The sequence below is a fragment of the Balaenoptera musculus genome, chromosome 6 (assembly GCF_009873245.2).
Source record: "Balaenoptera musculus isolate JJ_BM4_2016_0621 chromosome 6, mBalMus1.pri.v3, whole genome shotgun sequence".
In the NCBI taxonomy this organism is placed as follows: Eukaryota; Metazoa; Chordata; class Mammalia; order Artiodactyla; family Balaenopteridae; genus Balaenoptera; species Balaenoptera musculus.
This window is the reverse complement of record NC_045790.1, coordinates 92,529,618-92,552,951: the sequence shown is the minus strand read 5'-3', so window position 1 is coordinate 92,552,951 and position 23,334 is coordinate 92,529,618. Positions and strand designations below refer to the sequence as shown.

General features: G+C 45.5%; 1 protein-coding gene across 5 annotated transcripts in view; it reads left to right on the top strand.

The window, feature by feature from the left end:
• PTPN3 (protein tyrosine phosphatase non-receptor type 3) overlaps positions 1-23,334 on the top strand; it is a 109,657-nt gene that overhangs the window by 63,343 nt on the left and 22,980 nt on the right. For 4 of the 5 annotated variants that reach the window (XM_036855183.1, XM_036855180.1, XM_036855181.1 and 1 more), the window contains 9 exons: positions 251-423; positions 3,476-3,610; positions 5,739-5,915; positions 11,614-11,709; positions 14,253-14,439; positions 14,606-14,680; positions 15,719-15,775; positions 16,831-16,987; positions 19,481-19,641. In XM_036855183.1, the coding sequence (XP_036711078.1) occupies positions 251-423; positions 3,476-3,610; positions 5,739-5,915; positions 11,614-11,709; positions 14,253-14,439; positions 14,606-14,680; positions 15,719-15,775; positions 16,831-16,987; positions 19,481-19,641 (1,218 nt within the window). The remainder of the gene's footprint in view (positions 1-250; positions 424-3,475; positions 3,611-5,738; positions 5,916-11,613; positions 11,710-14,252; positions 14,440-14,605; positions 14,681-15,718; positions 15,776-16,830; positions 16,988-19,480; positions 19,642-23,334) is intronic. The other variant, XM_036855182.1, reaches the window with a different exon arrangement.

Genomic DNA, 23,334 nt, shown 5'->3' with positions numbered 1-23,334 from the left:
TCATGAAAGACCACAGATGATGATAAAGAGTAGACTCTGGTCATCTTTATTACCACGTTCATAAAGATGGTTAACAAATCCTGCTGTTGAATATTCTTAGAACCCTGTTTTTGTGGCCTAAGGAATTTTGAAACCAGTTTTCTGCTGTCCATCATCTCTTACTTGATAACCACCGATGTGGGCATAAAATGCTTGAGACCCTGCTCCTACATCTGTGTAGATGAAATCTCTACTGTGTTTTTCCTCCCAGACTGAATCCAGGGAACACATAGTGGCCTTCAACATGTTAAATTACCGATCTTGCAAAAACTTATGGAAATCCTGTGTCGAGCACCATACATTCTTTCAGGCAAAGAAGCTACTACCTCAGGAAAAGAATGTTCTGTCTCAGTACTGGACTCTGGGCTCTAGGAACCCCAAAAAGTGAGTATGCTTTAGGGACAGTCTCCATGCTACGCTGAGAAATAAACATGTCCTGGTCACCCCTGGGGAGTAAACATCCTCGGGGGAGGGACGTCTTTGCCCAGGGGCCCCAGGCCCTGGGGCCAGAGCTGCTGGTGGATCTAGAACCATGGGTGAAAGTCTGCTGGGGCCGCAGTGTGTCTTTCCACACACGCAGGCACTTCTCCTATTCCTGTCACTCGCTTCTGCCTGCTCAACTCTTAACACTCAGAGCCCCCCAAGCAGCCAGCATTGGAACAGCTCTGTCATGTCACACCCAGGGAAGCACAAGGCTGTGACTCAGGGTCATCTTGGTGCCATTAAGACAGCCTCTCCCACTGAACATTAATTCCATAAGATGCTCTATAATAATGAATGAGCAGAAATAAAGATTTCCAGAGTCAGGTGACTTTGGCATATACTACATCCAGCAATCACAAGATAGTAACAGTAATAATTATATAGTTGACGATTACTGAGTGCTTACTTTGTTCCATGCACATACTTCATTATACTTCATTCTTTTTTTTTTATATGTTTAATTCTTACAGCAATTCCATGTGTGCTATTATCCGTAGGAATGATATTCAAAATAATGACTAGAAAATAAATCTATAAATTTCAAACTTTCAGATTACAGTGTATTCTCATGCAGTTTATATTTTTGTATATGTTTTTATTCTGAGATGTAGAATACAAGATGTATTATAAATACTTGCCTTTTAAATATAAGATGTAGCAGAAATTCCATATCAAATTATTTTCTGAATTGGTTGGAAAAGTTATTTTTGTGATTTTTATTTTAATTGATGTGGCTCTTACTAAAAATGGTGCCCCTGTCTGAGCCATTATCTGATATGTGGGACTGTATCAGACTATTCCAGTGACTTTCCTATTACATGGTAATCAGTGGATAGCTTTCTCAATTGAATAAGTAGTAAATGTCTGTTAGTATCAGTGATAGTATTGATATTTATGGTGCTAAATGCTCTCTCTAAGCTTCTGATGAACCAAGAGCAAAGATATTTTCCAAGTTTTTGGCTTCTAATACTGTCCAGTATTTTTACACATTCAATAGCTCTATTTCTGAACATGCCGTAAACATAACTTGTTGGAATGTAGCATTTACTTTAGTTGGACTTAATCCTCTTGGTGAGCTGAGAAGTGGCATTGAGAGCAACTAAACGCTTGGACTCTCTTACGGAAGGCTGGGTTCAAATCTGATCTACATCAGTTTTAATTTAATTTGCTTCTTCAGTTTCTTCATCTGTAAAGTGCAGACAACACGGAGGATTTTTTTTTTTTTTTGGTTCTCCATTGTGGCAGAAAAAACTACCCCTGTTTTGGTGGCTTAAAGCAGTAACCATTTTATTATCTCTCAAGATCTTGTGGGTCAGGCATTCGGGAAGGGTGTGGCCGGATGGTCCTCTCCATGCAGTATGTAGACTAGGGTTTCTCAGTGAGATGCAGCTGGTGGCCGGGCTGGGCTGAGGGTCCGGGACCACTTCTCTCCCACACCGGGTGCCTTGATGGAAGATTAGAAGGCTGGACTCATCTGGACCCCTGCCCTCTCTGTGTGTTCTCAGGGCCTCTCACAGGGTAGTTGGATTTCTTACACAGAGGCTCAAGACTGCAAGAGCCTAAGGCAGAGGTGGCCGGTCATCTTAAAGGCTGGGCCCATACCTGGCACAGCTACTCTTGGTCAAAGCAGTCACAGGCCAGCCTGGGTTCAAGAGTCAGAGAACTTGCAGCCATTTTTAATCTGCCACTAGGGATCACTTGGGACATGGTGGGTGGCTCAGTGGCCACAGGTCAGCAGTTCTTGACCACCAATACCAGCTTCAGCATACTGGCAAATCTCATCCCTCATTCTCTCCATTTCATAGATGGAGAAACTGAGGCTTAGGTTACGTGATTTGCCCAACCCCTAGAGATACCGTTATACATTTGCATATTGGGCCCTCTGAAAGCCTCCATGTAAAAGAAACTTGTTCGGTATTTTCCAAGCTTATGGGACAATGGAACACTTCTTTTTCCAAAGAGTACCTATTAATAACCTGTGACGCATACTTTGGGGAGCTGCTACATTAAACCTTTGAATCATCCAGCTTGCTCCCCTCATTCCGATGCTGTGCTCTCAATCAACGGTAATTTGGTTTGTGATGTAGATTCTCGTGGTGACGCTGCTGTGAGCGTTTTGATCAGGGTGACAACCGTATTTCTCACTGAAAATTAGTACATTGATATTCTAGAGGGTGTGCTTCGTGTTACCTATGTTCTTTTGGGGTTTTTTGTCCTGTTTTTTGTTGGGTTGCTGGTTTTAGGCTGCAAGGAATTGCATGGAATGTTTTAATGAGACATTAAAACATTGTTTAAAATTTAGAAATGCCAGAACTCAGTTTCCCCGAAACTGGCTTCAAACTCCATCCTCTCAAATAATTCATTCTCTGAGGGGTCTAGAGAGCTGAGATTTAACTTCTCTAGGTATAAATAAAATTTGAAAGTAACCTTTAGGGTGGCACATTCAGAGAACATGGCCTAAAACTCTGCTGTCTAAGCATATTTCCTCAGGTCTGCTCTTAAAGAGTTCGGAGTGATTTACAGTGACGGTCTCTGCCAGCTAGGAAGACAGAGAACACTGGGAAGGATGGTTAATGTTTGTACTCATGCCAGTGTGAGTAAAGTGAGAATTCCTTGAAGTTACTTGAACTGTATTTCAATGTTAATCCTGAAATTCCTTCTATCTGGTAAGGCTTGGTTATATTCTGAAAGCAGTTTTGTTGCTTGAAATAGTAAGGACAAGAAAATATTTTTTCACCCGAAGAGAAGAAATAACATAAGGAAAAGCTAAGACAGAAAGGAATCTCTTCTGACCCGTGTACCTCCACTCCTGGTAACCTCTGCTGGGGTCATCAAGGTGTTAACCAGTTATGCGTCAGGGAGGGAGTGTGTGTAGACCTGTTTCACTTATGCTGTCACTTCTTTCTCATTGAATATGTCAGTGTTGAAAGTGAACCTACATCTGGTTTTTCAGGTCTGTAAATAACCAGTATTGCAAAAAAGTGATTGGAGGGATGGTCTGGAACCCGGCCATGCAGAGATCTTTATCAGTGGAACAATTAGAAACCAAGAGTCTACCGTCTCGGTCTCCACCTATTACTCCCAACTGGTATGTCTTCCTTTCTTGGTATTACCCACCAGTAAACACTTTACTTCTTTTAAAAACTCAATAAAAATAAAAACCTAACTACAGGTGGCCTATGGTCAGAGTTTACATTTGCATGTTTGACTGTTGCAGAAGTAACTATTTTTGTGAAATGCGCAAGTCTAGCTAAACATTTTCTTTAGTGTATGAGACTGGGATGTTCTTTTTTAAAAACTTATTTGGTCTAAATAAATTTGAGCACTGCAGCTTACTGAAATGCTGCTCTTGAAATTAGCACATTCAGATTTTGAGAAGTCCTGTGATAAAGAAGCATGTTTAACTTTATATAATCTCACGTTTCCCATTAATATCAAACAAAATAAACTTTGAGAAAACATAGTAAAGGTATGTAATACAACTGATGTAAGGACGTGTGACCCTCTGCAACAGTAGCAAATGCACGTAGGAAAGTAGCCTGCCAACTTTTAAGATGATGGACTCAGCTTAAAAAGAAGGAAGTGGCAGTTTGGCAAAGTGGGAAGGGCACTGGGTTTGTAACTGGAAGACCCGGACTCAGATTTTGACTCTCCTGTTTGTTAGCAAGTTTGTTTACCTCTCTGGTCTCAGTCTTTCCATCTGTAAAGGGATTGAATGACATAATGTACAAGTGCTTTGTAAGCTATACAAAAAGGATCAGGTAGAATGATTGTTATTGTTGTTTTTGTTATAGTTGTTATTGTTATTTTATTATAATGTTCCTCAAAGACATCAGGCCATTTTGTGAATGCCTTCAAAACAGCCAGGTGTCATCAGAAGGGGAAACCAAGCCAGGAACATTGCCCCAGCTCCACCCTGAAATAAGGGTATGGCTTTCTGTTCATTTCATGATAGGGTGCACCTGTAAATTAATTCTCAAGGAGTGAGCTACCAGGACTAAGGAACATTCTAACATGCAGGCAAAAAAAGGAGCTGTTGTGTAGGGCCGCTGGGTAAGGGCCCTCCTCTGGGGCCTAATGCTCTGGGCAGGGATGGTGATGGTGTTTAGTGTTGGAAATCATAACATGACTGAGTAGATTGGTTCTTGGTTTCCTAGATTTAGGCACTCATCCCATAGTAGTAAATTTATGCTATAAAGTAGCAGCTTAATTTGTCTGAAAGTCTCTTAGGCAGCCGTGCCAGGGCCCCAGAGCAGAGGTCAGGACAGCATCCAGGAGAACAGCTGGAGCTGGTGTTGCCACGCCAGTGGACCGTAGCTCTTACTGCTATTTATAGGTCCTCTTCTGAGGAATCACAAACCTTTCTACTCTGCTTTGGACACAGTGTTATTGATTATCCGGGCCCAAGGGGATTGCAAATAGTGGAGGCTCTGACAGTCCCAAGGAGAAATGGCTAACAAAGAAGCGGAAGATGGAAAAACAGGGAAAATGAAATTTAGAAAGCTCAGCAGCCTGGGATCACCCACTGCAGGAGCCGATGCCCAGGTGCTGCCCCAGGTGTCACCCCAGGCATCCTGGGAACATTGCTTCATTTGATTCATTTTCAGGAGCCAGGTAGGTACAACTGAGGCTCAGAGAGGTGGTGTGACTTGCCTCATGTCACACAGCTACTGCTGCTATTGGAGTGACAGGGTGGTGCTGGGGCTATGCCCATCTAATACCACATAAGAGATATATTTTAAAAAGCAAACATTTCTTCTTGGATCAAGTGAGATTCGCATGAGGGGATGTAGTTGAAATAAGTCTGCTGAAAAAGTTACTTTAGCTTCTAAACCCTTATTTATACCATACAAATGAATCAGAAAAATTGTCTGATGAGCAGTCAATAAAGCCTGTTTACACATTGCGAGCTTGAGTCCTCCTGGAAAAATAACTCCCCCTACATCAACGCTCAACAGCTTCCCAAAGAGCAAAAACCAGTCTCATCTGCCTGTTTATAAAGCTGAGGAGCTGAACCACTGGGCTAAGAATATCTGGGACCATGTGGCCCTTGGTGGGTTCTAGTGTAGTAATGGGTTAACTGGCTCTTAAGTTCCAACAGCATCAGCAAAGGCATCCTTAGAAAGGTCAGAGCACAAAGTTAGATCACTGATGTCTGATAAAATTCCTAAGTAGAATCTGCTTTCAGCACTTCACACTGAACCTTTCCCCACCAGGCGAAGTCCTCGACTCCGGCACGAAATCCGAAAGCCACGACACTCTTCCGCAGACAACCTTGTGAACGAAATGACGTACATCACTGAAACTGAAGATGTGTTTTACACCTACAAGGGCTCCCTGTCCCCTAAAGACAGCGATTCTGAGATTTCTCAGAACCGAAGCCCACACCGAGAGTAAGAAACTTGTGTTCCTCTCTTTCTTTGCGTCCGCTTGTTTGGGCTGTTGAGGAATTTGCTCAATGGCCCAATGGCCATTTAAGAGGAGGCAAGGGCTGGAGCCTGCAGCCAGCTCCCCGGGGTGCTCTCTGCCAGGCCAAGCATCATCATGCTCTCCCTTCCCCGACAGGAAGACAAGCTGTGTGCCTGGGGTCAAGAGCTTGCCCCGCTTTTTGTCAGCAACAGTGACATACTGTCCACACGCTTGTTAGCTCTCCTGAATAGCGTTCTCGCCAGTTCATGAGCAAAGCCCAGTTTAAGCCATTTCATACTCCAGAGGTTGTAGACATGTTAGCAATAGTAGTATTTCTCTAGATTGTCAGAGTTTGACCACTGCAGGATTCCCCATCACTGGAGATGTGCTTATTTTCTAGCTGTCCACAGAAAGCCTTCTCAGAACCACCTTATGTCCTCAGGTTTTTGTTCTTTTTGTTTTTAATGAATAGTCAGTATAAAGAAAAAACATTCGGAGAACATCTCTGATTTTCTTTGTTAAGTTTTTGTCAAGGACAGTGTGCATCAAATTCTTTTATGTCCCCACTTTCCTTTTTTAATGTGACAAACTCCCTTCACATTTCAAGGTCAGGAGAAAATATGTCTCTCCTAAAATACTGGCTTGAGTCCTTTTATTATTCAGTAAGATAATATCTAATTCAGTAGTTCCCTGTTTGACTTGATTACCAGGGAGCTCAGAGCTGCATGTCAGGCCCAATTGCATTAGCTTCCCATAGCTCAGGTTTCTGATCTAGTCCCTACTCTTCCTTCCTTGCCTTATTAATGGGTCTTATTTTTTCTCTTGTTTTAATGAATTCACTGTTCTACCATATCTGCACATTTTAGAGTGAGCTATCTCAAATCATTTTTTGAAGTGGACAAGACATAGATCGTAAATTAAATGACATAAAGTATTATAGGAATGGATCATCTATTAGGAAGTCAACCATGGTCATTGAGTATCCATTCAGTTAAGTCCCATGCTGTGCCCAAAATATGGAAACATATAACGCTTCCCCTAATAGCAAAGGATTAGCAAGAAGGCACTTCAGTTAATCTGTAAATTTTTACCACTCTAGCTACTAGGATTAAAGCATTAAATGCATCCCGATTGTACTCTAGGCATCACAGGTGAATCACAGATCTCACATCGCCCTTAAGTGTGAGGTTGCTACCTCTCTGCTGTCCCTGACCACAGCAAACATAGCTTCCAGCTTATCTGTGTTCTTAACACCTCTGATTAAATAATCGTCTGGTCGTTATTTCCTTGTGACCTGAGCTTGGATGATGCTTTTGTTGAAATGATCACTGTCTCTTGCTCCAACTTGCAGCCTCGTTGAGGTTACAGTGGAAGGGTGTAAGTTCCTTTGCGTGACACTGGTTTTGCAATTCTAGGTCTACAAGGGCAGGAGTGCAGGCATGCATGACTTGAGCCAGTTTGAGTCTGCCAGGGGCTGTGTCGCTTTGGTAAAACGAGAAGGAGGGTTTAGGGAACTGACCGAGGGCTCTGGGATGCCCAGTCACACCCTTCGTGTCAGATCCTCCTGCTGTGGTTTGCAAATCCATCATGGAATTGTGGAGCTTCTGGACCTTCCCTGTCCAGTACAGTAGCCCCTAGTCACATGTGGCTGTTCAGATTGAAATTATTTAAAATAAAATAAAATGTAAGTTCAGTTCCTCAGTCACACAAGCCTCATCTCAAGTGCTAAAGAACCACATAGGTAGTGGCTACCATATTGGGCAGCACAGATACAGTACATTTGCAGGTGCTGGGTGGAGGAGAGATGAATTCTGTCCAGTGGTATATGGACGTCTTAAAGGGCTACTCTCATTGCCGAGTCCTGCACCACACTTTGTACACCCCTTGCTGCTCATTGAGGGAATGTGAAGGTGAATTAGACAAGCCTTTGCTTTCGGGACCTCCAGGCCAGCTGGGCAAATAGCACATTATCAACCTTCATCATCACACTACGGGGCTCTGTCACTTTGGTGAAAGGAGAAGAGAGTTTGGGCAAATGTGGGTTCCGAGAAGCCTGATTACAGGTCCTAGGTCAGATCTTCCTTCTGTGGTCTGTAATTCCATCTTCCTTCCCCACCATGGAATTAGAGCATCTAGACCTTCACAGGCCAATACAGCCACACACAGGTGGCTATTTAAGTTTATTCAAACTCAACCGAGAATTCACTTCCTCAAGCCCAGTTCGATTTAAGTAATTTCTAGCCCTACTCACCCCTAGGCATTGCACATCGGTTCTTCCTGAAACTCCTCCGTGAGACATACAAAGATGTATCATCCTGGGGCACTTTTTATTTTGCAGCGAAATGCTAAAGGTAGCAAATAATGGTGATCCAAACGCAGCCTTCCTTGCCATGGCTTTGCCAGGCGAGCCAACAGTAGATGGCTCACAGAATCGAGTTAGCGGCTGTGCTTTGCAAGTGGGGCGAACAGTTGAAAAAGTTCAGCGCCTAGCACCTCACTTAAGTAGGGGGCCCCTTCCTGCTGGCAGGAAGCCACCTACTGCTGGGTCTTCAGAGGCAGCTGGCTTCCCTGAGAGTCTGGTGGTCCTCCATTGCCCAAGGCAAGAAGGGAAGGTTAGTCTGTACTTGGAGAAAAAACTGCGGTGGTGTCTTCAGTGAGTACAGTCATCCCTCGGTACCCAAGGGGGCTTGGTTCTAGGACCCTCACAGATACCAGAATCCATGGATGCTCAAGTCTGTCGCGTAAAATGGCTAAGTATGGTTGGCCCTTTGTATCCCCGGATTTAATTCGATCTGTGCTTGGTTGTATCCACGGATACCCAGGGTTGGCTACAGTATTTTCAAAATGTTTAAGAAACACTGGACATGCTTTATACAGCACATTAGTGTGTTAAGAGGCAAAAGGAAATACCCTGTCAGAAATCAGATGAATAACATCACAGACAGCAAGGAGAGTTCCTTTTAGAAAGAAGAATGAAGTGTAATGTTCTGTACCCATGTAAACAAGAGGAAGAAAGAGAGAAAGGAAGAAAAAGAGCAGTTCGACTTTGGCTCTAAACCTAGTGGTGCGGTTCAGACTCAACATCATCCTAGTGGATAAGTCACCTTGGTTTGTTCCGTATTTATAGCAGCGCAGCAAAGTTTATGATTAGTTACGAATCCTCGGCAGTTTGCTTTATGCCCGAGTAGGCTGTCCTCTTGTTACTCTCTCAGCCATTCTATGTTCCTTTCCTTGTTTCAGAGCCAAGGCCAAAATCTGCAGAGAAGGAAGTTTCCAAAAACAAAAACAACCCACCACCCAGAAAAATAGGAGGGGGTGTTTCCCAAAGGAAAAAATGACTTTGCAGAGCAGAAGCTGGAGGAAAACAAATTTTAGGGCAGATGAGGGTTGTGTTTGAAGAACTTCTCCTCAGTGAATGGGGCTTGGTGCCATTGTGGTGCCTTTGCTATTTGCTTACTTCCTTCTTTAGAGCCTGCCTTGTTCCAAGGACAGGGGACAGCTGTCGGCTTTTATTTCCAAACTTCTGTACACACAACAATGTGAATATACTTAAATGCTACTGAACTGTAAACTTGAAAATGGTTAAGATGGTAAATTTTATATTATGTGTATTTCACCACTATTTTAAAAAATGTTTTTAAATAGCTTCTCTGCATTGGAAGGAACTTTGGGAATCCCCTTCTTCAGCTGCATCGCCAGTGTAGGAATTCCCTCTGCCCTGTCACCTGGTCACCCTGCCGGTGATGGGCAGCTCTCCTGCCGTGTGGCAGCCGGTTCTCTAGTTGGACAACCCAGTTGTCCAAGCTGTGTCTCCCCACAGGAGACCAGCCAGTGACAGGTTTTCATTAGGAGTTTTGTGTCCACTTGCCCTGCACCTTGCCTGCACTTCACTTGGTCTTGGGCCACTTGCATGTGGACAGCTGACGAATACCTTAAACCCAGCCTGGCCTGATCTCAGCTCATCGTCTTCTGTCCAGCCTGTGGCTCCTCCTGTCTTGGTGAGTGGGGCCACGTTTCAGAACCACCCAGTTGGCACCGATGGGAACTTCAGGCATCCTCGACAACTCCTTCTCTTCCGCCTGCGTCATCTAGTTTCTCACCTGTTGATTCTCCCTCGTGAACATCCCTTGACCTGGACCCCTCCGCCGTCCGCCCTGCACTGCCCCTGTGTAGCCGCCATCGTCTCTCGAAGGGACAGTTGCAATAGTGCCCTAAGTGTCCTCCTGTCTCTAGCCTCTCCTCCTTCCAGACCATCCTTAACAAGGGTAACAGGCTTATTTTTCTGAAATTTATGCCCAAGCATGTCACTCCCCTGCTTAAATGCCTTTTCTGTGCTTTTTAAACATTTCATGCCTCTGCAAATACCACTGAAGTTTTTTTATTATTAGAGTTTTGCCTAAAGTATAGGGTTGGCCAAAAAGTTTGTTCGGACTCTTCCATAAGATCTTATGGAAAATCCCAAAGGAACTTTTTGGCCAACCCAACACTTCCTTCTTCCCTCTTGACTACCTGTTTAAACTTCTACTGGTTTATCTTTCAGACTCAAGCGCCCCCTCCTCTGTGAAGCCTCTCCTGGCCTCCCACTGTACGCTAGACACCTGAGCGTCTCCATTACAGCATGATGATAATATTTGATTACTTTTGTATCTTAAACTAGACAGCGAGCTCTTTGAGGGCAGGGATAGTGCCCTGTTCACCTCTCCTTCCCCCAAACCTGGCGTGGTGCCTGGCACTTCATGATATTCAGTGACTACTCTGATGGATGGACAGGTGAATGGGGAGATGGTCACATGAAGCAGGATGTAGCCCTTGGCTAAAGTACAAACAAGCTCCCAAGTTTTTACAATGGGTACCCCCTCTGCCACTTCCACGGCAGGTCCCCACATCACATGAGCACCATCACACAGCATCTAACCTGCACGCCAAGGACTCAGATTTACTGTAACGAGTTTTGGTTACCTGTCTTCTATGAGCAGGTCCCCATGGTAGGTGCTGCTGCAGGCTGTGTGTCAATGAGAAACTCTCATCAAAGAATTCAAGCATGAATTGACTGAAATTTAACAAGTGCTTTCTTGCCCTTAAGGTATCGCAACATCTGAGTGGGCAGCCTGGGGACAGGTGCATGACCCTTGATTCCATTAGCGATGAGGCGTAGAGCTCAGACAGCGGCATCTCTGACCCACATTCCCTCAGCCACCTCCGCAACTTCTTGAGTGAAGTTTTGATCTCGGGCCCTTGGCATGTATCGCAGAGATAAGAGTATCACCTGAAGAATGTCTCCGTGTCGTAACACCCATACTACGAAGACATGCTTTCTGTTAGTCAGTGATCCTTACGTCAGGAGCCACGTGAAATATCTGGCTCTGTGTTAAGTACACTAGGAGAGGAATAGGCAGAGGACTAGGGTCTCTCCCGACCTCGAGAAGCTCATAGACTCGAGAGAGAAATGCCACATGGAATGGCCCCTGTTCTGTCACCACCATAGCCAGTGCCTCCTTGCGGGCACCCGGTGAGAGCTGTGAAACCCTCAGTGGGAGCACAGCTTTGCTTGGCTAACAGGTTTGTGGGGGGGGAGGGCGCGGGGGTCTTTGTCATTTTCTAGGGTGTAGGAAAGAGTGGTATAAAAAGCATCACCCAGGAAATCCTGCCATTTTAACTGTCTCTAACCTTGCTTCCCTTCAGAGAAATGAACTCTGTCCTGGCTTTTGTTTCCGATGACTACCGCATTTACAGTTCTGAAGCATCGGCTTCTGAGGGCGAGCACCCGTTTGTCTGCCGGTCAGTCTGTCTGTCTGTCTGTCTGTCTCTGCCCCTTTCTCCCCAGCAGGGAGCTGGGGTGGCCTGTCCCTCCCTGGCCACTCTGGCTCCCCGACAGCCTCAGGAGCAAATCACTTGCTTCAGCTCCCTCCTGCTACCCCTTTCTTTGCCCCTTTCACAGTTACCCACTGAAACCCCAGGGGTTCCCCTCTTCTCTCCATCCTCACCCACTGGGCTCTCCCCTCGGTTGCACCTCACGTCCTGCCCAGGTGGGGAGGAAGGCCACTTGGTTTGGCATCTTCACTCCTGGCATCCCTGTGCTGCGTCCAGCTGCCACCTTCTTGTTGCTTCCTGTCGTTCCATGTCCTCCTCACCATCTGTCTGTCCATCCTCCACACTGAGCAGATCATTACTGCAGCCCACAGGGAACGTCTGTACACAGTTGATCAGCCAAAAAAATATTGTCATGTTTAATAAATCTCCATCTAAAAGTAAGCTCTCCACCCCTACTTAGAAAATAAGATTGGATACATAATGACTTTGAATATGTTATTTTTAGTACTATGGGCTGTTTTGGATAGACCATTACATTTTATACTGAAAAAGAAAAATACTTTAAAACCTTGTAAGATGTCATCTAAGTTCCATATAATATAATTCGAAATTCAGAATTTAGAAATTAAATAAATATAATGAATACAGATATACATTACAGTTTACTGAAAAGTCTGTTGTCTTCTGCTTTGTCACCTTGCTCATCTGTTTAAATGTCATCACCCTTTCCATCGCTCTCATCTCCAGATTCTTCCAAATGTTTGAAGTAAGAATGCTATTTGCAGCTTCACAGTAAAGGTTCAGGTCCACCCCTAGAGCTGGAAATAGCTTTTCCTAAACCTCTTTGGCTTTATCTTGTTTAGCAACTTTCAGGTTTCCCTTTCTGCCACTAGGAGGTGCTCTTATAAACATCAAAACTTAGAAAAGTTGCCCAACTTAGGGAGGATTTTTTTTTAGCTTCCTTTTAAGTAAATTAAAGTCTCATTTATTTTCAGTCTGAAAACATACCACTAGTACATAACAAAATATCCTCTCTCTGAAATGCCTTCCCATCCAACTTGAACACCTTAAGGCCAAACTCTTCTCTTGCAAATAGCTCTACTTCTATACTACTCTGTCACTGAATTCTTTTATTCAAATGAATTGAGATTGTGACTCATTGTGTGTGACTATGATACAGATTTTATATTTAAAGTAAGCTAATTTGAACTTGCTAGGAAACAGAAGCACTACATTAATGAAAACTCCACGGATAAGGACCTGAAATAAAGAGGCAGCAGCAGCTGTCTTTTGTCTGTCTGTTTCACTGAATGTCTGTCTTTGCTCACCGTTCCCATCACTAACCTGGAATGAGATTAGAATACGGAGGAGTCTGTGGAACATGAGGACAACCCCATATTCTGTTGCCTTTTAAAGGCATCTTTTGCTAGGACTGTGGCTCTGGAAGGGGTCTAGTGTGGGTGTGCATGATGCAGAGAAGTTGCGCGTCCTACACCGTGTTCATCCCTGTGGCCCTGAGAGGTTAGAGGGGAGGGTCTTAGGAGCAGACCGTGTGTGAGGAGAGGAGAGGGGAGAGGTGCTGGGGGAGTCATGTTCATCAGACTTCTGTCTGTCAGGTGAGGGGAAAGCTGTGTGACCTTGGGCAAGTCACTCAGCGTCTCTTGACCTGTTTCTTCATCTGTGAAATGGGAGTTGAACCAGATGACCACAGAGGTCTGTTCAGTTGCAGTAGTCTGTAATTCTCAAAGATAACGCCGTACAGTAGAATTTCCTGCGATGATGGAAATGTTCTGTAACTGCGCTGTCCAGTGCAGGAGCCTCTAGCCACATGTGGCTGTTGAGCATTTTTGAAATGTGACTGGTACAACTGAGGAACTTTCTAATCTTAATTTACTTAAATTTAAATAGCCACACGTGACTAGTGACTGCCATATTGGGCCGTGCAGCTCCAAGATACAAAAGGACTTACATTAGAGAAAAATAAAATGTATAATCTCAGTGGAGGCATTAATGGATGTCACAGGTGAATAATGTAAACTAGGATTCATATAAATTGTCCTGAATATGCCACGTTAGTCCCATTTCCTTTGGGTAGCGAACTGTCCTGTGAAGCAGAGCTATGAGTGGGAGTGAGATGGAAGGGAAAAGCTTTCAAAAGGGATGAAGACGCATGCATCTGGGTGAGCTTCAATAATTAAGCACCAGAATAGCTGGACATATTTCCCTATCACCCTTCCAAAGCAGCTGAGTGTTCAGCAGTTCCTGGTACTACCCTGCCCTCCTTCCCCTTTTCCCCAAAACTAAAGGCGATGATCTTTAGGCCAGTTGGGGGCATGGGCAGCCAGTGGACTCTGGATGTGCCTGAGCCCTGGGCTTGACCTTTGGAGCTCTTCTAAGGTTCCAAGGATTGGTGACAGCCGCGAGATGCCAGGCGCCAACAGTCAGTAATGTTTGCTCTGATAAAATATTAATCCAGTTATTAAAATATCTCCTCCTTCCCCACGATGAAGGAGTATATCCGAGAACAACCCAGCACAAAGCTACCTGACCCAGAAGTCATCCAGTTCTGTGTCTCCATCTTCAAATGCTCCAGGCTCCTGTTCCCCAGATGGCGTCGATCAGCAGTTCTTAGAGGACTTCCACAGGGTGACCAAAGGGAGCTCCAGCGAGGACTCCAGCCAGTACTACTGTGACAAGGTGCGTGACATCAGGTGCTGCGGCTGAAGTGGCAGCCGACCCAGCCAGGCTTCCCGTGCAGGGCTGCCTTACGGGTGATTAAGTGGTTATGACTCAAAGAAAATAGCGTATCACCAACCACTGGAGAAAGAAGTAAGATAACTGATGATTTTCTGACGTTTTCCAGAATGATGGTGACGGCTACTTAGTCTTGATCCGCATCACACCAGATGAAGATGGAAAATTTGGATTTAATCTAAAGGTATGTTGTGTGCAATTTATAAGGACATTTGATGCTCTGAAGCAATCTTTAGATGACTTTTTAACTTCCATTAGAAATGTGCCACGTACCCAAGGCTGCATAAGGAAATTGGCTCGGCCTTCAGAATTGGGAGCTTTTTTTTGTGGCCATAGTAGCTGCCTCATGCCAAGTGCCTGCTCTGTGTACTTATTTATATCACCTTATTGAGTTCTTCTATTAAATGGTGAAGTTGGAATTTTAAGACCCATTTTATAGATGCACACTAAGGCTCAGAGAGTTGGGAACCCCTCAGCATTGCTAAGAGAGAACAGTGGTTCAAGTGCAGGGCCATCACCCTCCTCTGCCTCCCTCTAGGCAGGCTCTGCAAGCTATGGCCTGCAGGCCAAATCCCATCTGTTTTTATAAATAAAGTTTTATTGGAACACAGACACCTCATTCATTTACAAATGGTTTATGGCTCCTTTGGCACTACGGTGGCAGAGTGGAGAAGTTGCAACAGAGCCCTCTGTCCCACAAAGCCAAGATAGGTAATATCTGGCCCTGTACAGAAGAGGTTTACTCTAGAGCAAAGTGAGGGCAGGTGGTCTTTTCTGCCCACCCTGCAGCTGCCATCACGCACTCCTTTCCAATACCCGCAGCCCTGCTGACAGCCTGTTCTCAGAGGTCAAAAGCCCTCACGACATGGGACCTTTCTACAGCTCCTCTCCTGCACTGAAAACTCCCTTTCCAGCAGCACTTAGGGGCTGTGCTTCTGGAGTCCTTCTCCAGGGGATGTTTGCATTTTTTGAAAGGAGGCTGCTTCCTCCAAGTGCATCTTTGGTCCATGGAAGGTGGGGATGGCAGTGGTAGGCTTCTGAGCAGCCTTCTGTTTGGCCCACTAGACCCAGGGACCCAGGAACCTTGTCATTCCTAAAGGTGCCAACGCCTGCGATTAGAATAAGTTCAAGGGAAGTTTGAGCCCTCCCTTGTGTCAGAGATATCTGCATGTCTTTGTTGCTGTGAACGACTCAAGTGGTTTTTTAATCTACATGTTTACAGGGAGGAGTGGATCAAAAGATGCCTCTTGTGGTATCAAGGATAAACCCAGAGTCACCTGTAAGTAAACATATTCTGTTATTTCCCAAGTTTGCTTTCCCCTAAATGTAACAGATTTCTGTTTCTGTGTCCTGTTTCTTTTTTACTGGCAGCAGAGAGTGTGTGTAAATGCATGCATATAGATAGAAAGAAAGAATGGAGTCCGTGTTTTCCAGAACCTTGTTGCTCATTGTGGTCCCCGAAGCTGCAGCACCAGCATCACCTGGGAGCTCATTAGAAATGCAGACTGTCGGGCCCCACCCCAGACCTCCTGGACCAGAATCTGCATTTTAACCAGATCCCCGGATGATTGGTGTGCACGTTGAAATGTAGAAGTCCTGCTCAAAAGAAGGAAACTGGGGCTTAGAGTTTGCTGTTCTGCTTGCTCCGAGTGGGCTCACGGCCCCTGTGTCCCTCCCCCTCCCCACCCTCAGCCCTCTGTCTGGGCCTCTAGGCATCTAGGAGATGATTTGCTTTTGTATAACAGTGAGCACCAAAGGGTCCCTGTGCCTCCTAAGAAGGTGCCCGTTTGGGAGTTTTACTCTTAAGCTTGTGGTTTACCTTTTCTTACTGCTTGTGGCGTCTGTGAGTTAAGAAGCCTTTCATTCCCACACTGTTCAATGCATGGCTTCTCTCCATAATGGCTTCTGCCTTTGGGGTTATGTTTGCAAAGGCTTTCTCCATCACAAGATAGATAAATACTCGCTTTTAGCTGACGAATCATTTTCTAACCACAAATCTAGACAACAAAAGATAGAGGCATTGAAGTCATTATGACATTACAGTAATAAGTGAAGCCTGGCTACCATAGAGAAATGGCCTCAGTAGTTTTCTTAGCTTTGCTCCGAAATGTTTCATAACGTAGGTTCTGAGCAGGACTCCTTTAAAATCCCACCGCCAGCTACCATGTCAACATTGCAGTGGTGGTAAAAATAAAGACGGTAATGCCTGAGGGAGAAGACGAGAAATTGGTCACGGTCTCCAGTGTCTCAAGTGTCGGGGCTCAGAAAACATCAGGTTCTTCCCTTGAGGATTGTGTTACGGTAACAGAAGAAACTCGCTCTTCCCCCGTGCAGGCGGACACCTGCATTCCTAAGCTGAACGAAGGGGATCAAATCGTGCTAATCAACGGCCGGGACATCTCAGAACACACCCATGACCAAGTGGTGATGTTCATCAAAGCCAGCCGGGAGTCGCACACACGGGAGCTGGCCCTGGTGATCAGGAGGAAAGGTAACAGCCACCCGCGGGGGAGGAGCCGTAGCAAAGAGGGCCTTCCCCAGCCTGTTCCGTGGTTTTGCGATGTTGCACTTGTAGCCAACATGGGAAAATCAAGGGCTTTCCCGTGACCACCTAATGGCCGACTTCTCCCTTGAAAAATATGAAGATCTGCCCCCACAGGGCCCCGCCCCTCATGGCCAGTCCTCTGCAGGTAGGCAGCACCCTCCCACCCCTTTTTATACTAGGTGTGACCCTCCCCTTCCCCACGCCTCCCGGGCCCAACTCAGCCCACTTCACACACCCCTCTTAGCTGCCTGGCCCTGCCTGCATTTGCATATTCAACCCTTCCTCAAAGGACCAGGTTATATTTTATTCATGTGCATTTGGTTTTTGTTGCAGAGGCAGTAAGCAGAGTGGGGCAGGAGCCTGGCTGCCTTGGGGCTGTTCAAACTCTGCCTCCTACTGGGTTCAGGGACCTTGAGCAAGTTTCTTACCCAGTCAGTGTTTCAGTTTCCTCTAATGTAAAATGAGGATAACATAGTCGCTACCTCCAAGGGTCCCTCGGAAGATTAAATGATACTCGTACTGGAAGGCATCAAAGATGCTTCCCAGTACTTGGTGGGCATTTGAAAGGCAACCTCTGTTGAATACAGCTACTATTATTGTTGTCGTTGTTGTTATAAAGCAATAAGCCGCGTCCTCGCATCCTCTTTCCCAGCTCTCAAATACTGCAGGTAAATGAAGTATGCGACTCAAGCCCTGGCCCTGCATCTCCGTTCTGGCCTCACAGTTGTCGGCACAGCCCACACCCCCTCGTGCCTGCCTCCTCTGTTCCCACTGAAACTCCCAGTGCCAGTTCTCATCCCATCTCCTCTGGCAGATGAGGCCCTGCCAGATCTCTCCAGACCCCTACCCACCTCCTCCCACCACCCATCCCCACCAAACCCAGCTCCACGCTCGACACACAGTAGGTGTCACTAGTGACAGTAGCTGATGTCTCTGCAGCACCAGCGAAGTGCCTGCACTGTGTTAGTTGCTTTGCGTAATTATCCTCTTCAACTCTTACAATGTTCTCGTAAGGTTGGTATTCTTATCCCCAAATGAGGAAGCCAACACAGGTTAATAAGTAAGTTGCCGTGTGTCTGGTAAGGCCACATGATCCTAGAGAAGGAAGGAATCCAGCGATTGGGAGCAGGCCTCTCCATCACATGAAGTGCCGTGTGACATGCTGGCCAATACGAGGGGCTGGAACGAGAGCATTCCGGCCAGGCCAGGGAGGGGGTCCTCCACCAACCCATGGCAAAGGGCTGGCGCCTGTTTGAGGTGAGGGAAACAGATGTTTGTAGACTATTAGAGCTTAAAGAGCAGTGCCACTGATTTTCTATAACTGTAATGATAAGTTCATTTTTAAAATAAACATTCAAGTAAAAAATGAGTTGATTAAAAGAAAAATAAATAGTAACATAGGGAATAGCAGATATGACAAAAATCATGAAAATAAGCAGAAGATCTGAGCTTCTGTGGTCAGTGGAAAGAATGTGGTCTTTAGCGTCAGACATGTGGACTGAAATCCCGTGTCCCACCCTGACAGGCTGGGTCACTTTGGACAACTCTTTTGCCCTGTGAGTCAGTTTCCTCATCTGTAAAATGGGAATAAAGACCGCTGGTTCAGCGTTGTGAGGATTCAGTTCAACTATGTGGAAAACACAAAAGTTGTTCCTTTCTTTCTCCTTTCCTGTTATCTTGAAGGCAGTGGGGGGGGAGTCATTGAAGGCTCTTGGGTAAGGGAAGTGACTTCTCTTTCTGGGTAGAAAGGGAACATTCAGAGATGATCCCAAAGTTTGAAGTGACTAGACAGAAAGAGGCACGTGAGGCTGGGAAGTATTGTGCCTGGTTGGGGAGAGGGGGTCCTCTGTTTGTTTTTAACCCATATTGAGTCTGATGTGAAGGGAGATTTCCAAAGAGGAAGCACAGAGGAGACTAGAGATGTTTACTTGGGAGCCTCCCACCTAACAATGGCCTTGAGTTAGAGACTGACTGACTGAGCTCTGCGGGGCGGTGGTGGTGTGAAGAGAGGGCCAGACCCCGCACCAGTTTCCTGGGAAAATGCCTGTTTTAAGGGAGCAAATGAAAGGGACCGGAGAAGGAAGGAAGAGCAGGGGTAGAAGAATAACCAGGTCACAGAGAGCAAAGGGAGAAAATCTGTTTTCTTTAAAAACGTCCTTTCCCTTTCTCTTACCTTTGGCAAAAGCCTCTTGAGTACTAAACACCATCATTTATAACTCACCAGCAAGGTTAGCGTGTCATTTTGTATAATTAGTACATATTGAATCATTCAACGAGAAGTAGTATCTTTGGCGAAAATGATTACCATGTGCTTAATCATTTAATAAGATGTTTTAAACCCTCTGCATTCAGGTGTCATAAGTGTAATCTGGGGGGAGGAATCCCATCACCCAGCACGTGGCTGCACAAACCAGACAAGCTCTTTCTCGTCCGCTGCAGCTGTCCACTCGTTTGCTGATATCAAATCTGAAGGTGAACTGAACCAGCTTTTCCCAGAGGCCACTTTCCCCGTGTGTCCGGAGGGTGGGGACACGCTGGAGGGATCCATGGAACAGCTAAAGAAGGGCCTCGAAAGCGGGACGGTGCTGATCCAGTTTGAGGTAAGAGACCCGCAGTGCCTCGGTGGGCTGCTCAGCTGCTGCCAGGTCATCTAAGTCACCAGGCAGCTGTGCTCATGGAGGGACCACACAGGGACTCATGACCTCAGGGAGAAAGCGGGCTGGGGACCACGGCCCATTGCTTGCCCCCCCCCCCCACTCTAGTAACAATCAGTAGTCATGGAGAAACGTCAGAAATCGAGGAGGTGAGACTCTGAGCATATTTAGCTGCCAACACAAAAGCTCAGAACACTCGGCAGTCGAAGGTAGTGGAGAGGCGGTGAGGGTGGGTGCGGAGGGATGATGGAGGAGCCGGGCCCCGTGAGGGCACAGGGGCTGGGCTTCCCAAGTCCCCCAGAACCGTGTGGACACGAAACCAAAGTCAGACCACATCTTCCCTCCCCAGGAGCGACCTCTACTCATGGGATTGAGACTGTTGACAAAGGCACACGCAGAGACTTTACAAAACAAAGTAGGACCCAAGAGACTGTTTTCAAGTCAGCTTTACTGATCACTAACAGAATGAAAACACAATATGTTTGTCTTCCACATTTTTAAAATGTTGTAGAAAACAGAGTAGTTCGTGCAGTAAAAAGATAACAGAAGAGCACAAAGAAGCATAAAGTAGGCCAATGAAAGAAAATTGATCATGATTAATGACAACATACACCGTCTGGATTCCTAAATTAGGAAAGAGAGTCTCAGGTCAGATTCAAAAGCAGAAATCTGCACTGCATAGTTTATCAGGAAGTTGTATAAAGGAAAAAGTCACAGAAGCAAAACTAGGAAATTTATCAAATATATGTGACTGCATATTGATTCAGGAAAGCATGAGTAATGTGAGTATCAAATAAGAAAGAAGCAAAGCAGAGAGTCTTGAGTGAGAGAAAGGTTTATTCTATAATGGTGTAAGGAATAGAATGTAAATAAAATACATTAGTAAAGCAATGTGTATTGAACAATAGTAAAAAGTAAAACCCACAAGTGAAAGGTGAATTGACCCCACCAAAAACAATCAATAGGGAATTTTGAACTTAACAGCCTTGACAGATAATATAGACAAAAAATAAGCTGAAATCAGGATAAGAGGGTAGGAATAATATAATTACTTGGATAGAATTGATAGACATATACTGAATATCTACAAAGAAAGATAGCTCTTTTTTTCCAGTGGCCTGCAGGAGGCTAGGGAGGCTTAAGATTTTAAAAGAAGAAAGTGTAGAGGTTGTATCCTCTGGCTTTGCATTGCAAAAAAGCTCAAAATTGAGACATACTTTTTTTTAAAATTTATTCATTTTATTTGATTTATTTTTGGCTGCATTGGGTCTTCATTGCTGTGCGTGGGCTTTCTCTAGTTGCGGTGAGCAGGGGCTACTCTTCATTGCGGTGCGTGGGCCTCTCATTGCGGTGGCTTCTCTTGTTGCGGAGCATGGGCTCTAGGTGCGAGGGCTTCAGTAGTTGTGGCTCTCAGACCCTAGAGCGCAGGCTCAGTAGGTGTGGCACACAGGCTTAGTTGCTCCGCGGCATGTGGGATCTTCCCGGACCAGGGCTCGAACCCGTTTTCCTTGCATTGGCAAGCGGATTCTTAACCACTGCACCACCAGGGAAGCCCCGAGACATACATTTTAAACACTAAATCTCAATTATTTTTAGACACTCTCCAAAATAATTGAAACAAGGAACACTTAAAAGCCAGCATATATCAGTTTTATTCTTTTTGGAGGGAGTTGGAAGGGAAAGTCAGAGGGGAATGGCACTGTGGAGTCATTTGTTCTTTCATTCAACGAGTATTAGGTATTCACCATGTGCCAAATGCTAGATCAGGAACACAGTGAGGGAAGGAGAAGGGGGATTTCTGACCCCAAGGAGCTTAACAGTCTAATTTTGGTATATTTGTGGGAATGTATCACGAGTCCCAGAAACAGCTAAAGACCAAGATAGGGTGAGATTTCATTCCACAGACTGTATGTTCTGTAGGGACTGGAGGTGAGAGGATTCCAGGAGGTCCTCTGGGGTGAGATGTAGTGTTAATAGAGGGTGGATGGGATTACGTGTGGAGGGGAGGGTATTCCAGGAGGGTCACAGCCTCCTGGACCCTAATGCAGACTAAGCTCAGAGGGTGTCAGGTAGGGAAACAGGCCTCCCGGGGGTGAGCAGCGCTCAAGGAGTCCTGGGAGATGTCTCCAGGTGATGGAAGCCCTTCACCCAAGACGAACCGGGTCTCTTTGATAAGATTGTCCACAAGGAGGTGCTGTGGGCTCTTGGTGAGGAAAAAAGACGGTGCCTGGTCTTGACCGGTGCTCCAGAAAATCCCCTTCACTTTTCATGTTTTACATATGGGAATCCCCTATCAGGTTTTCCTTGAACAATGTTCATTGAAATTCATTAGGAAGATAAAAAATGCTTTAGAAAGAAGTACCCACTTGTCCCCCTGTGTTTTTAAGTAGTATTTCTCAAAGGGTGACACCCTGACCATCTGTATGGATATCACCTGAGGAGCTTTTTTAAACGGGCCCAGCCCACAGCTACTGAATCAGCTGCACTGGGCGGGGGCCTGGATATTGCTTCTTAACAAGATCACCAGGAGGTTTTAATGCACAAGCTGATCCTGCGGATGGGAGAGTAAAGATCGTACCAGAACCATTGTCCCGCTGCTGTCCATCCTAAGTCCTGCCTTTAGAGCTTATGGTTGGACTACAGAAGAAATAAGATATGGAGAACATAGAATTTTTAGGGTTAAATTTTAGTACCTACACATTTCCTTCATTTAGTTTAAACGTTTCCTAGAAATTAAGTCGAAAAACCTTCTTTTTAAATAAATAAATTTTTACGGAATTCCAAAATACAGAACAGATAACAGCAGATCTGCTCTGTGACGGAGCTGGTGGGATCCGTGGAGCCCTGCCTTTCAGTCTCTCCACACTGCCCCCCAAGGACCCCTAGACTGTGGAACACAATTTAACAACCACTGCTAGAGGTGGGAGAAGTTGTCTTACATAGCTGGTAGAGGAGGGGAATCCTAAAGGAAGACAAAGGGAAACCTTTAATGCGCACTTACTATGTGCCAAGGGCTTTATAGGCTTCGTCTCACAGCATTCTCCCAGCAGCCTGCTGTAGGGCTGGATCAGAGTCTTGGAGAGGTTATCTCACAGTAAATGGCACAGCCTGATTGGAAACCAGGCAGGCTTAACTCATGGAGCTTGTTCTCTTAACAGCTGTAGAACCTTTGTGTAATTATATAGGTAACAACAACGTGCTGTTTCCATGTGAGAGTTGTTAGAATAGCATGACATCAGAGCTAGAGAAGATCTGAGGTGGCTGTCTAGCCACGTGGAGCCAAGCAGGCTTCAGATCCTGGCTCTACCACTGATTTCCTGTGTGACCTCAGGCACATCCTTTAACCTCTGTAGCCTCTACTTCCCCATCTGTAAATTGGGTATTTCGTGGGCTAGTTGTAAGAGTTAGATGAGATAAATACTTAATGCGTTGTCTGACGCACGGTCAGCGTGCAAAAAGCAACAACTATTATCATTTATGAATAGAGGAGTCTAAAGAACCTGCCCAGTCCACACAAGAGGTGGAACCCAGTACTGTCTGACTCCCAGAGTCTCGGCTATTCTGGTTCCCCACCTGCTTCTCCTCCAGTGCCGTCAGCAGGTGGGCAGCTTGGCTGTCGGAGGCTGTGCTCTGAACGGG